Here is a 14,618-nt window from a genome sequence, read left to right on the forward strand (position 1 = left end):
CTGTTACCCTGCTAAACCCCAGCTCCCCACAATATAATGGTGTTATTACCACCTTTCTTTATTTTTTGTTAACCAAGTAATGTCATTCCAAGTTCTTCCAGACCAGGGGTCGGCAACCCGCGGCTCTGGAGCCGCATGCAGCTCTTTCATCTTTACACTGCGGCTCCGAGTGGCTTGGGAAAATAAATTATAAATATTTAATTGAGTATATTTCATTTGTGTTAATTCCTGTTTATAACTTTTAGTTCTAAATTGGAAGATTATTGTGATCTTGAAATATTAAATAAAATTATATTTATTATTTTTCGCCGCTCAAAATAACATCACACTCGCGGAAGCCGGTATACCCACCAGCCGGTAAGGTTCCGATTTGCAGATGCTGTGCGCAGAAGTTCAGGAGCAGAAGTCCCATAAACCAGGTAAAATAGGTATTTATGAAGGTATTTTTCAAATATTTATTTTTTATTGTTTACTGAAACAGTAATTTTTTTCCCGATTTATTTTTGAAATTCAGGTCAAGGCTCTGTTAAACGCTCTGAAAGCCCAAAGCTCAAAATGAGTTCATCACATAAATAAAATTTAATTTTCTCTGTAATACTTTGTGAATTTCAGAAGCAACACACTACACACTTATTTATACAAAGTGTAAAGGTAATAAAAAGCTATATATACAGTGGTACCTTTATTTTAGACGTCAAAAAGTAATTGTGGTTCCCAGTGTTTTCTTTTCCGAGGAAACTGGGTCAAAATGGCTCTTTGGGTGTTACGGGTTGCCGACCCCTGTTCCAGACCTATAGGTCACATAGAGATAATCAAGAGTAAACTGCACCCTGGCTCACCAGCCTCCATTCTACCTGATTGACCTCTGCCACTCCCTGTTCCTTCAAAGTAGGAACTGATAGCAGTTAGCAAAATAGAGAGTTTAATCAAACCATTGGGAGTTACCCACAAATTTACAGGAAGTTTATTTTAGCTTTAAAGCTGTCTACGGGCTTTTGGTATACGGATCAACAGAACGCACGAAATAGATTAAATATAACTCGTACATTTTGACGATAAATATTTGAAATAAAATAAAAAAATTAAACGTAAACGATCACTAACTAAAAACGATGCGGAACCGTGATTGGCCTTTTTTAGAATCTGTAGCGGAAGTTGCGTGTTGCTACGATCACGTGATTAACGTAGCGCTAACTCGAGTCTTTCATTAGCTAACAGCGCTAGCATATTTTCACCTCAGGCCCTTAAGGGTTCCCACTCTCTGTTAAATTTGGTGTATAGTATAAAATAAAAGATGGCTTTGTTAACGCCTCTATTCGCTTTCCTATACCATTTGCCACAGGTATATAAGTGGCTTCTAAAGCCCTATTATGTGGCTTCTCTATTCATGTCCATAGCCTTTTTAGCTATCCGCAAGACGCCTGGCATCTGTGACCACCTGGCGACACAGCGTGAGGATGGGAACTCCTGCGACTTTGATTGGGTCTGTATGAACCGCCATAAAGTCCCAAAGGTCTTTCGTAGCTTTTGCATAAAAACATTGCTGTGTGTTGTCTGTACGTTTGCACATGATGTCGATGATTCGGCTAGCTGTAGTGACAAAGACACCAGATCATTAAAAAGGGGGACGATCGGCGAAACAAAACCCATCATTTCGTAGATCAGAATGGGTCTATCGATTTTTTTGTTGTTCAAGCAGTTCATCAAACTATTCTATAAAAATCGTATTATTAGCCCTTTACTCGAATAAGTCTTCAAAGTACGAAATATTTGTTGTCCCTGTTAACGAGAGGTTCGAGTGTTTAAGTTTATGTTGAATCAAAATCTAATACAACTACCCAGTTCTGCATCGATTCCTTTCAAGACCCTAACTACTTATCCTTCATTTTGCAACACTTAACTCCAACTTTACCTCATTGTGGTTATCTAAACACAAAGAAGCACAGTCCATAGAGACTATAGCAAACAATTTCCCATTTAACATTGATGCAGGCAGATCAGGGTCATGATTTGGTTGAGTCCTGTGTTTTCTTTTTTTCTTTTTCTTTTTTCTTTTTTGAATTCTTACTAATTCACATCTAGTCTGCAGAAGACAAGTGGCAATTTTGCAGTCAATTCAAGTAGGCATGCTAGATACCCGCACTGCAAGATTTTCTGTGGACTTATATTTGGCTTTGCAATGCACTTGACATGCTTTTAGAGAGAAGTGGAGATCCTCATGTTCCTCAGTGCCATCGTCATGATGAAGAATAGACGAGCAAGTGAGTAAACCATGTAGTGCTTACTTGTTCTTGGTGTATTTGGCCTAGCTCTGTAAGTTTTAGCAATTTATTTTTATTTTTCACAAACATAGATGAGTACCTTGACCCTGGAATCAAGGTTATTGGGACCAGTATAATAAGAATAAGAACAACTTTATTTATCCTGAGGGAAATTGTTGTGCCAGAGTTTCAAGTAAAACATAGAAATAATAAATAACAGTAGGAAATTGTATAAACAGAATAAGAAATACAAATAAAACAAAAAGCGTCAAAGTAACAAGTCAAGGCTATATAGTGTCTTAAGGTCTTAAGTACAAAGATTTTGAGATTCCCTGCGGCTGAAGGGAGAGGTATTAAAAAGTCTGATAGCCTCAGGTAGGAAAGACCTCCTTTGGCGTTCAGTGGAGCTCCTTGGTGGTATTAGTCTACGACTGAGAGAGCTCTGACAGGATGTCAGTGTGGCCTGCAGGGGGTGATGGACATTGGCCATGATGCTGAGGAGCTTCCTCAGCTTCTCCTCTCTGACACCTGCACAACAGACTCCAGCTCCACTCCCAGGACAGATCCAGCTCTCCAGATGAGCTTTTTGAGTCTATTGGTATCAGCTGTCTTGAGCCTGCTGCCTCAGCGCACAACAGCGCAGAATATGACGCTGGACACCACCGAGTGGTCAAGCATCTGCAGCATGGTCCTGCAGACATTGAAAGATCTGAGCCTCCTGAGGAAGAACAGGCGGCTCTGACCCATCTCAAAGATGCCGTTGGTGTTCACAATCCAGTCCAGTTTATTAACCAAGTGGACACCCAGGTACTTGTAGTTGTCCACAATGTCCACTACTGTACCCCTGATGGTGACCGGGTTCAGGTGGGTCCTTTGTTTCCAGAAATCCACCACAAGCTCCTTTGTCTTAGTCACATTGAGCTGCAGGTGGTTCAGTCCACACCACTCCACAAACCTATCCACCACGCTCCTGTACTCCTCCCCTTGGCCTCTGTTGATGCAACCCACGATGGCAGAGTCATCTGAGAATTTCTGCAGGTGGCAAGACTGCGAGGAGAACCTGAAGTCCAAGGTGTAGAGCGTAAACAGGAAGGGAGACAGGACTGTCCCCTGTGGCTCCCCCGTGCTGCTCACAATGGTGTCCGACGTTGTTTCCCAGCCTCACGTACTGCGGCCGACCTGTGAGGTAGTTGTTGAACCAGGCCCCGAGTGGAGCATCCACCTGCATGTCCAGAAGCTTCCTGTTCAGCAGGGCAGGTCGAATGGTGTTAAAAGCACTGGAGAAGTCAAAGAACCTGACTCTCACAATGCTTCCTGCCTCCTTCAGGTGGGTGTACACTCTGTGCTGCAGGAAGATGATGGCGTCTTCCACTCTTATCCGGGGCTGGTATGCGAGGGGGTCCAGCGATGGTCCGACAACTGTACGAAGTTGCCTCAGGACGAGCCTCTCCAGCGACTTCATGACGTGTGATGTCAGGGCCACTGGTCTGTAGTCGCTGTGTGCTGGGATGCTTTGTCTTGGGCACTGGGACCAGGCGTGAGGTTTTCCACCGGTCAGGGACAACCATCTGGATCAGGCTCAGGTTAAAGAGATGTGGAAGTTGCTTTGGATAAAAGCGTCTTCCAAATGTAATGTAATGTAATGTGTGAAGATCCCACACAGCTGAGAGGCACATCCTTTCAGCACTCTGGGGTGAAGGCCGTCAGGACCAGCAGCTTTCCAGGGACAAAGGTGACTGAACTCTCTTCTCACCTCCTCAGCGGTGAAGGTGACAGGAGGGGGTCGAGAGAGTCCCAGTTGGGGGCAGGATGGCTGAGGTGTTGACGAGACATCGTACAGGGAAGCAGAAGAGGTGCGTGGGGGAGGGAGAAAAGTCTTGGAAGTGAGGGGTGAGTGCACAGGGGAAGGAAAGTCCTTAGCGGAGCTGGAGGGTGGGCAGAGGCTCCTTCATCAAATCTGTTGAAAAACAGGTTTAGTTCGTTGGTCTCAAGCAGGTCTCCTTCCATTGTCTGGCTTGTTTGTTTTTCATGGCCAGTGATGGTTTTCAACCCACTCCACACCTCCCTCATGTTGTTCTGCTGGAGTTTGCTCTCCAGCTTTCTCCTATAACTGTCCTTGCCCTCTGCGATCTTCTCCCTCAGCTCAGTCTGCACCTTCTTCAGCTCCTCTTTATCTACGCTCCTGAATGCCGCCTTCTTCCTGTTCAGTGTGGCCTTAATGTCCTTAGTCACCCAGGGTTTGTTATTTGAGAAACAACGCACTGTCTTGGTGGGGATGATGTTGTCCATGCAGAAGTTCACATAGTCCGTAATGCAGGTAGAGTTTTTCAATGTCCTCTCCCTGATCTTCGCAGAGCACATCCCAGTCAGTCGTCTCAAAGCATCCCTTAAGAGACAGTTCTGCCTCCTGTGACAAACTTCGGACAGTTCTGGTGATCACAGGTTGCCGCTGGACTTCAGTCACATAGCGAGGCTTTAGATGGACCAGATTGTGGTCTGCCCTGCCCAGAGCAGGGAGAGCTGTGCAGTTGTATGCGTCCTTGGCATATGCATACAGCAGGTCCAGGGTTTTATTGTCTCTTGTCTTGCAGTCCACAAACTGTTTGAAAGTGGGCAGAGAAGATGACAATGTGGTGTGGTTGAAATCCCCAGAGATGGCAATGAAGGCACTGGGGTGCTGAGTCTGGAGTCTTGCGATTGTTGAGCTGATGACGTCATTAGCCCGCGGTGCAACGGCAGACGGTGGGATATAAACCGTTAAGATGATGGCGTGGGAAAACTCTCTGGGCAGATAGTACGGCCGGAGACTCACAGCCAACAGTTCGATGTCCGGGCTACACACACGCTCCTTTACCGTGATGTGTCCAGGGTTGCACCACTTGTTGTTTACAAACACAGCGACACCTCCTTCTTTCTTCTTGCCGCTGCCGGCACAACTCCGGTCCTCTCGCACCAACTGAAAGCCGGGTAAACTCACCACAGAGTCCGCAATGTTGCTGTTTAGCCAAGTCTCTGAAGCACAACACCGAGGCCTCACGAAACACACTGTTGCTCCGTGTGAGTGCTGTTAACTCCTCCAACTTGTTGCCCAGCGATCTCACGTTTCCCATCACAATGGAGGGAGATACGGTCTGTATCTCCTCTTCCTCAGCTCCCGTCTCCTCCCCGCTCGGCAGCCCCAGTATTTCTTCCGTAGCTCCTCAGGGATTTCGTGCCTCTCCCCCATCCTGCCGCTGCATCTCAGCTCCATCAGCTGATCCCAGGTTTAAACAATGGAGCCGTTGCGCTGCTCCGCCAGGACAGGGATGTGGCTCGAAAAAAGTGCTCCAAGCACCGTGAAAACAAGAAATAGCGAGTGGAGCAACATCTCTTGTTTTGGTAAATTCAATTAACTTAATAGTTACTTAAGCAAGAAGAAGTAAATAGAAAAATAGAAGTAGAGAATTTAGGAAAAAGAGACACGAAGGTGAAGAGAAACTCTGGTGATGATGAAACAATCCCTGACTGGCTTTGAAAGACTAGTGATGCCTCGTCCGTCAATGTTCCAGCTGTTTGCTGCACCAAATCCCTGTAAATGTGTTGTGCCTTCTCAGAGATGATGCTCACGGTCATGGTATCTCACCAAGAGCAACTTTTCTATATCTCATGGACAAGTCGACAACATGCACACCTCATTTGTGTTTGTGGTATATCACATTCAGTTTCCCCAGGAAAAATAAATTGAAATGCTATTGATTCATTACTCGATGATTTTTGTAGAGCTTTTAAACATCACTTTCCAAGATGGCCACCACGGTGTTTAATGCTCATCAGATTTCGTCTCATCACAACGAAAAAAATTGACTTGGCGATGGCTCGTATCTTGCAAAATTTGTAGGTTGACAACCTTTATTGCCTTCATATCATCACTCAGTAAACTGTATTTAATAAATTATTAAATAAATTATTTCATATATGATTTACTCCATATCAAATTCACTATGCCCTAAAGTATTTGGTCTATCGTATAAAAGAAAGGTACAGCCTGTATTGATAATAACACTTGTTGCCGTGGAATATTTTTTGACAAAAGAAAGTATATCTGTTTAATCTATTCATTTGCAGTAACGGTGGAGCAACATGTTGGTAACATCATCCTATTCAGCAAAGTGGCAAATGTCATCCTGTTCTTTAGGCTGGATATCAGGATGGGGTTACTATATCTAACACTCTGCATAGGTATGTCCAACCTTCACACACAGCATACACACTTCTCACACCTGGGGCCTCATGTACACTGGATTGTAAAGCTTGAATACTGAAATAAGACGTACACCTAAAAAAGTATTTACAGCCAGAATTTTTCAGATGTATGAATCTATGCTAAAAATGTTATAATGTTTACAAATAACGCTACCCTCAAAACCATGAAAGTTTCATATGGGATTGTATTTCAATCAGAAATGCACCACCAAGACTGCCAACGACAGGAATTGGATAAAAATAAACTTTTCTGATTATGAATGAAGGTCCACATTTGATAGACAAATAAATTTGTGAATCCGAATTTAAAAATTCGAAATGTGTAGGCGAATATAGAGAGATTTGGTCTTTGAGCAGCCATTTGATTAGAACAGATGATGTGTGCACTTTTCCTTGAGGCAGCCGTGAAGCACTGATAGTCTCTGGTTCTTTTGATTTCAGTGTTTTTGATGACCTGTAAGCCTCCTCTGTACATGGGACCAGAGTACATTAAATATTTCAGTGATAAAACCATTGATGTAAGTGAAAATGCAATTTTTTGACCAAAAGAAATGATTTTTGTTTTCAACCGTGAGTATAACTGTTTCTCTGTCTATCCAGGATGAGCTGGCTAGAGACAGTCGAGTGACATGGATTGTTGAGTTCTTTGCCAACTGGTCTCCTGAGTGCCAGTCCTTTGCCTCCGTTTATGCTGACCTCTCTCTCAAGTAAGACTTAACTTTCTGTCAACTATTAAAACTGTTTAGGATCCAAGCATTTAGATGGTGGTAGAGTTGACTATGAATTGCTGGATTTGGAGAGATCGTACAGCTGAGCTCAATGGAAAGTCATGTAATATTTAGAAGTATATTGTGCCTTCCACTCTTTACTTGCATCACTCAACCAATTTCAACATATTAACTAATTAAATCACGTAACATTCTTTCTACAGAGTGCTGCTATCATGCTAGTGATGCAGTGTGCAGATGAGCAAATAACAATATCACAAATTAAAATGCAGTGGTGAGGATATCTAAACTTCTGCCACTTTGACAGAAAGACCTGCAAGGTGAATTGAATAATACTTGCATCAAATACAAACTTTTTTTTCCCCCAACATAAATATAGACTAGTGTACAGGCCGGGTTAACAACAACTGCCATTGGTACTGATGACCTACAGGGGAACCAATGGAAACTGGGCTACTGTAGGTCAAAGAAGGAGCGGAGGAAGGCATGTTCGGAAGCAGAGAGAGAAGAGGAAAGGCAAGTCTGGGACTGAGAGTAGGGACTTTGAATATTGGGACTATGACAGGAAAAGGTAGAGAGTTGGTCGACATGATGCAGAGAAGGAAGGTGGATATATTGTTTGTCCAGGAGACCAGGTGGAAAGGTAGTAAGGCTAGAAGCTTAAGAGCAGGCTTTTAATTTGTACGATCATGGTACTGACAAGAAGAGAAATGGAGTAGGAGTTATCTTGAAGGAGGAGTTCGTAAGGAACGTCCCAGAGGTGAAAAGAATGTCAGATAGACTTATGAGTCTGAAACTGGAAATTGAAGGTGTGATGCTCAATGTTGTTAGTGGCTGTGCCCCGCGGGTGGGATGTGAATCTGAAGAGAAGGAGAAGTTCTGGAATGAGTTAGATGAAGTGATGCAGAATATTCCCAGAAATGAGAGAGTGATAATTGGTGCAGACTTCAATGGACATGTTGGTGAAGGCAATAGAGGGGATGAAGAAGTGATGGGCAGATTTGGTATCCAGGATAGGAATGCCGAGGGACAGATGGTGGTAGATTTTGCAAAAAGGATGGAAATGGCTGTAGTGAATACCTTTTTCCAGAAAAAACAGGAACATCGGGAAACTTATAAGAGCAGAGGTAGGAGCACGCAGGTAGACTACATCTTGTATAGACGAGGTAACCTGAAAGAGATCAGTGACTCCAAAGTAGTTGTGGGTGAGAGGGTAGCCAGACAGCATAGGATGGTGGTTTGTAGGATGACTCTGGTGACATGGAAGATGAAGAGGACAGAGGCAGAGCAGAGGACAAAATGGTGGAAGCTGAAAAGGGAAGAATGTTGCATGGTTTGTTGACATTCCCTTTAGCGCAGATCCATGTAGTGGATGCATAACGCAATTCAGCCACTACTGTAGCCTCAATTATATGCGCTTTATAATGCAGTGCGCCTTGTATATGAATTTTTTTTTTTTAGATAAGCCATTGATTGAAGGTGCGCCTTATAATCCAGTCCACCCTATAGTGCTGTAAAGGGAGGAGTGTTGTATGGTTTTCAGGGAGGAGTTGAGAAAGGGTCTGGGTGGTCAGGGTGAGCTTCCAGATGATTGGACAACAACACCTAGTGTTATCAGGGAGACAGGTAGAAGAGTACTTGGTGTGTCATCTGGAAGGAAAGTAGATAAGGAGACTTTGTGGTGGAATGAGGAAATGCAGGAGTATATACAGAGAAAGCAGTTAGCAAAGAAGAAGTGGGATGATGAGAGGACTGAAGGAGAGAATGATCTATACAGATAGGCGAAACAGAGAGATAACAATGGAAAGGATTTACAACAGGTCTGGGAGATTAAGAATAGAGAGGGAAACATATTAACAGATGCTACAAGAGTGATTTTCCAAATTCATCAGCTCTTCAAAGTACTCTTTCCATCGTCCCATCAAAGACAGGCAACGGTAGAAGAGGTGACTATTTTAGACCACAAAGTAGCACAGATTAGTAAAAGTGCACTTAGGGAGGCATTGAAGAGGATGAAGAGTGAAAAGGCAGTAGGTCCTGATGATATACGTATGGAGGTGTGAAAGTGTCTAGGAGAGGCAGCTGCAGAGAGTAGATTATTCAACAGGATCTTAGAGAGTGAAAAGATGCCTGAAGAATGTAGAGGAAGTGTGATGGTGCCCATTTTTAAGAATAAGGTGGATGTGCAAAAATGCGGCAACTATAGAGGGATAAAGTTGATGAGCCATACAATGAAGTTATGGGAAATAGTTGTGGAAACTAGACTGAGAGCAGAAGTCAGGATTTGTGAACAGCAGTATGGCTTCATGCCTAGAAAGAGTACTACAGATGCAGTATTTGCTTTGAGAATGCTAATAGATAAGTACAGTGAAGGCCAGAGGGAGCTGCATTGTGTTTTTGTAGACCTAGAAAAAGCATATGACAGGGTGCCAAGAGAGGAGCTCTGGTATTGTATGAGGAAGTCCGGAGTGGCAGAGAAGTATGTTAGACTGGTGCAGGACATGTATGCTCGCTGTGAGACAGTGGTATGGTGTGCTGTAGGGGTAACAGAGAAGTTCAAGGTGGAGGTGGGACTCCATCAGGGATCAGCTCTGAGCCCCTTCTTGTTTGCAATGGTGATGGACAGGCTGACAGAGGAGGCTAGACAGGAATCTCCATGAACCATGATGTTTGCAGATGACATTATGATCTGTAGTGAGAGTATAGAACAGATTGAGAAAAATCTAGAGGTATTTGTCTTGCTGTGACTAACTTTCATTCCTCCCCTTTCCAGTGCATACTGAGTGTATGTGTGTGAATAAGAGTAACTCAGGTGGAACAGTGAGGCTACAGTGAGTGGAGATCAAGAAGCTGGAGGATATCAGATACTTGGGGTCAACAGTCCAGAGCAATGGAGAGTGTGGAAAAGAGGTGAAGAGACAGGTTCAAACCAGGTTGTAATGGGTCGAGAACGATGGGGTACTATGAGTCAGGGGTACTATGTGATAGAAGAAGATCGACCAGAATGAAAGGAAAGGTGTACAAGACAGTTTCTAGGCCATGCAGCATCTCTGGTCTAGCCACTGTTACAATGACGAAAAGATAGGAGGCAGAGCAAGAGGTTGCAGAGATGAAGATGCTCAGGTTCTCTTTGGGAGTGACCATGTTGGAAAGGATCAGGAATGAGTCTATCAGAGGAACAGTACATGTTAGTCTGGCTTCTCTGACCTTCTCTCCAAAACATCTGAGACGGTTCCGTCATGCACAGTGGAGGGATAGTGAATATAATGGTAGACGGATGCTGGAATTGGAGCTGCCAGGCAGGAGGTCTGGAGGAAGACCGAAGATTTATGGACGAAGATTTATGGACGTAGTGAGAGAGAATATGAAGGTAGTTGGTGTGAGAGAGGAGGATACGGAGAACAGCGTTACATGGAGAAGTTACAGTTGCTGTGGCGATCCCTGAAGGGAAAAGCCGAAAAGGAGAAGCACAGAAGAAGCTTAACATTACCCTCAGTAGCTGAAAATTGGTTGATTCTTTCTAACCATAAGTGTCTATCTCACTTCTAAAGATTTGTTTTAGACAGCTGTAATTTATGTATATGTCACCAATGTTGATAAGGTGTTTGCATGCAGAAATTCTTCTGTGTTAACTAAAAGGATAAAAGTGAATGAAATGTTTAGTTGGGGTTGTCCTTCCATGACTTTGTTTCCAGTATTTGTGTATCATACAATAAGTTGTGCTTCTGCATCAGTTTGAAAATGTTTCATCTCTGCCATAAATGAGTCACATTTTGATTGAGTATTTGTTTTCAACCTGGTGTCTTGAAGTATCTCCAATACCTTTTGTTTTTACATTCACACTTGCCTGTGTTTCAGATATAACTGTGCTGGACTCAAATTTGGAAAAGTGGACATAGGACGCTATGGAGAGGTGTCCAAGAAGTAAGAAACCATTTGAGTGTTTCTGGTGAAGTCCAGTTGTTTAATTGAACTGATTGATTTTTCTACAGGTATAAGGTTTCTACGTCTCCACTATCCAAACAGCTCCCCTCCTTGCTGTTGTTTCAAGGAGGGAAGGAGGTTATGCGGCGCCCTCAGGTGGATAAAAAGGGAAGAGCGGTATCTTGGAGCTTTACTGAGGTCAGTTGAAGTTATCAGCAAAGTTCAGAGATTGTATTAAAATAAACTGGCATTACATATTTCAGTGTCAAGATTTCAGTAAAATCACTTATGAATACTTTACTAAAGCAATTTCAAACACAGTTTTGTAGACAAGGAAATATACGAGAAGAAATTAATGATATATTCGTCTAACCTCATGTTAATAAAATATGTAAAATAGTTTGAAATTACTGTGAGGTGTTGGCCACACCAAGAATCAACTTCAAAAGCAACTCATGCAACCAAGGCAGCATAATAACACAGGGCACATAACACTATAAAGACGATACAGAAGGAGCGTCATCCATAGCAGAAAGCGCCTGGTCGCCTCTAAAATTTACTTCGGAACAGGCGTTTGAGGAGAATTTTGAGGAGATACATTATCACTCAGCATAAATCATTTTCTCAGGTCTAATTCGTCTATTTATTCCTGGATGTCTTGCTATCTTCAGTCTTCTGTCACTCTATGTATATTTGTATTCATATTCGTTAAACTTTTTTTTTTTTTTTTTTTTTTTTTACACAACTGTCACACTAATTTCGTTTCTGGGGATCAATAAAGTTTATATTACATTAATTAAAGGTCTAGCCATATTGAAACCCTAGGAAATTATATCCTTGTTGATTTGGGGTCTACATTACCTACATTACAAATGTAACTGTTTTTTTTATTTTCCGAGTCTTTCACATTGAGAGAGACACTTGAAGGGTATTTGTCTCTTAAACAGTAGAAACCAGTAGTAAAGCTCGATCAACATCTTGACCGTTGATATTCACAATTATTTCTTATTGTCTACCAGGAGAACATCATCCGAGAGTTCAATCTGAATGAACTGTACCAGCTGTCCAAGAAGATGAACAAGTCTAAAGCAGAAAAGGTCAGCCAATTCCCACCTGTTCTGGAGGAAGAGGAGCCTGAGCAGCCAGGACCTAACTCACAGGCAGAGGAGTCTGAGTCAAAGAAAGACAAATAGAGCAACTATGTGTCACTCAGCTTGGACCTCTGGAAGGAGCAACTGGGTCCAGGTCTGAGCCGCCTGTTCTTCAAACTGTCCAGTTTGCTCCACAGGTCTGAATCTATGATCATTTTTTTTTGTAGTAAACATATTTCGCTCCATACAGCCTAAATATCCTTAATAGTTTCCCTCAGACCCAGAAGGCCACAGCTAGTGTCTCTCAATTAGAGCACATGGATACCGATGAGGAGTGAGGCAGCTGTGTAAGAGTGCCTGAAAATGTGCTCTGTATAGACTACTCAATACATTTCTGCTGCTGGTGTAGGAGTTATTCTTAGTGAGGGTGTAGTGGTTTATTTTGTTTGACATGTGGATTGTTTTTAAATGTAACTAATAATTTAGAGAAGATTTTTAAATTATCTAAATGTATGTACACTGTATGCCAACACGGATCCTTGAGCTGTCAGCTCCACTTATTGTAGACATATCATCTTTATAGTTTTCCTGACAACATTCCGTGCTAGAGTAGATTGGTTATATGTCCTTTGTTTCTTATATTTCATATTTGGCTACATGAGAAGCTGGCAATGAACATGCCATGCTACCTCCTCTCACAATAATTATTCAGACTTTGTTTTCCTCACTTGTGCGTTTGATCATGATGCAGGGAGGCTTAGAAGAGAATCTTGTGGGGAAAATTTGGAAGAGCCTGAACAGCGTGGGTCAGTCTCATAACACCACTTTGTTTTTCAGGATGGTGGTGAATATTTAGAGGTTCAAGTCCCTAAGGAAACATTTTTGTCTTTAACTAAAAGAAGATTGTGACTTTCACTTAATTGTTGCAACCAAAATTAGGTTTCATTCCCTGCTCCTGCTAAAGAAGTTAGCTTGTCAGGGTTTTCACCTGACTCTCCTTGGTTATTTGCTGTATCCAGGGCACAGGGCAATGGCAATGTAATTATGAAAAACCAGCCCGCTCAGATTTTATAAATGAAAACGTTTCTGATATTTGATTTCCTGGACCATACACACTGTAACAAGTTTTTTTTTGTTAAATGAAAGTATAATCAAGCTTGACAGGTGCAGAAAGCAATAGGATGACTAGGAATAGCGGCCAACATGAATGTAGACCAGAATGGCCCACTTAAAGATTATATAAATTTTCATTATTATATCAATCACCTTTTTCACAGTTCACAAGTTGTCATTGCCCTTGCAAAATATTATTACTATTGTTGTTATTTTATTGGAGGAAAATTTTAGTTGCAGCTCTCTCTTTGCAGCTGTTTTGATATGAAACTTTGCAAATTTTGCAGGTAATATTTCACTTTTTTTGTTGAATTTTCATTTATTGAGAATGTGTTGCTATTATTTCATGATGCATATAATGGAATTTAGACATCTTTGTAGCTACATGTTATATTTTGACCTTTTTTGCCAATTTCTATGCAGATTTTGCTACAACATGTCTGTAATCTGAGCAAATTGAAACAGGTGTAAACCAAATTATATTTGACATAGGGACAAATTTAGTCAAAATATTTTGGCAGATGTCTAACAACTGATTAGCAAAATGTCGGAAATAACACCCATACTCACCAGTAGACTGCGCTTTGCTAACCACAATATCCTCAGCACGGGGGGAAAAAAAGACCACATGAGATATTAATTGGCTTGTACAAAAGAACAACCCAAGTTATTCCCATTCCTGCTGTTTCTTATCCAGGTAAATTGCATTGTTTTGAGTTTTAAGTATTGTTTTTTTGTTTTTGTTTTGTGCTCGAAATTTTCACCATTACCTAATTATCTAAGTTCTAGAAAACATTCCTAATTAAAAGCTTTTGTTCTACTTTGTTCTGTTTAAACACATGAAATCTGTGAATTTTATTTAATGTTATCATATGTTTCACCCTGGTATGTTTCAACCATACTCGTGTTTAAAGGAATGTGAACATGTTGCATTTCATTTAAAGAATGAGACCCAGAATTATGGCCTGTTTATAATTCATGCAATAAATGTGGTATACACTAATAACGTCTAAAAGTGTGTAGTCTCTGTGTGTTTCATAGCTATTTGTACATGGACACCATTAAGAACGTTCAGTGAATGGAAACCTGATAATCCAAACGGTAATGCCTGATGCAAGTGTCAAAAAAAAGTCAAATTTCAACATGGAAATGTTATTGAATATTAAATATTTTCATGTAATTTTTTCAATTTTTTTGTTGGTTTCACATTGTAGTTTTGCAATGTTTTTGAAATGCATTTGGGATATTGCTTGTGTAAA

General features: G+C 41.7%; 1 protein-coding gene across 1 annotated transcript; it reads left to right on the forward strand.

Moving 5' to 3' along the window:
- Positions 1 to 1,169: 1,169 nt before the first annotated feature.
- Positions 1,170 to 14,374, forward strand: tmx2b (thioredoxin-related transmembrane protein 2b). Its single transcript, XM_086176587.1, has 8 exons — positions 1,170 to 1,483; positions 2,201 to 2,261; positions 6,366 to 6,479; positions 6,945 to 7,021; positions 7,104 to 7,210; positions 11,090 to 11,155; positions 11,224 to 11,353; positions 12,175 to 14,374. Exons 1-8 carry the CDS (start codon positions 1,295 to 1,297, stop codon positions 12,346 to 12,348), a joined length of 918 nt encoding a protein of 305 aa, XP_086032713.1. The 5' UTR covers positions 1,170 to 1,294; the 3' UTR covers positions 12,349 to 14,374.
- Positions 14,375 to 14,618: the final 244 nt, after the last annotated feature.

Source organism: Fistularia commersonii, chromosome 29 (genome assembly GCF_037954325.1).
Source record: "Fistularia commersonii isolate RoL2024-O1a breed Wild chromosome 29, RoL_Fcom_v1.0, whole genome shotgun sequence".
Classification (NCBI taxonomy): domain Eukaryota; kingdom Metazoa; phylum Chordata; class Actinopteri; order Syngnathiformes; family Fistulariidae; genus Fistularia; species Fistularia commersonii.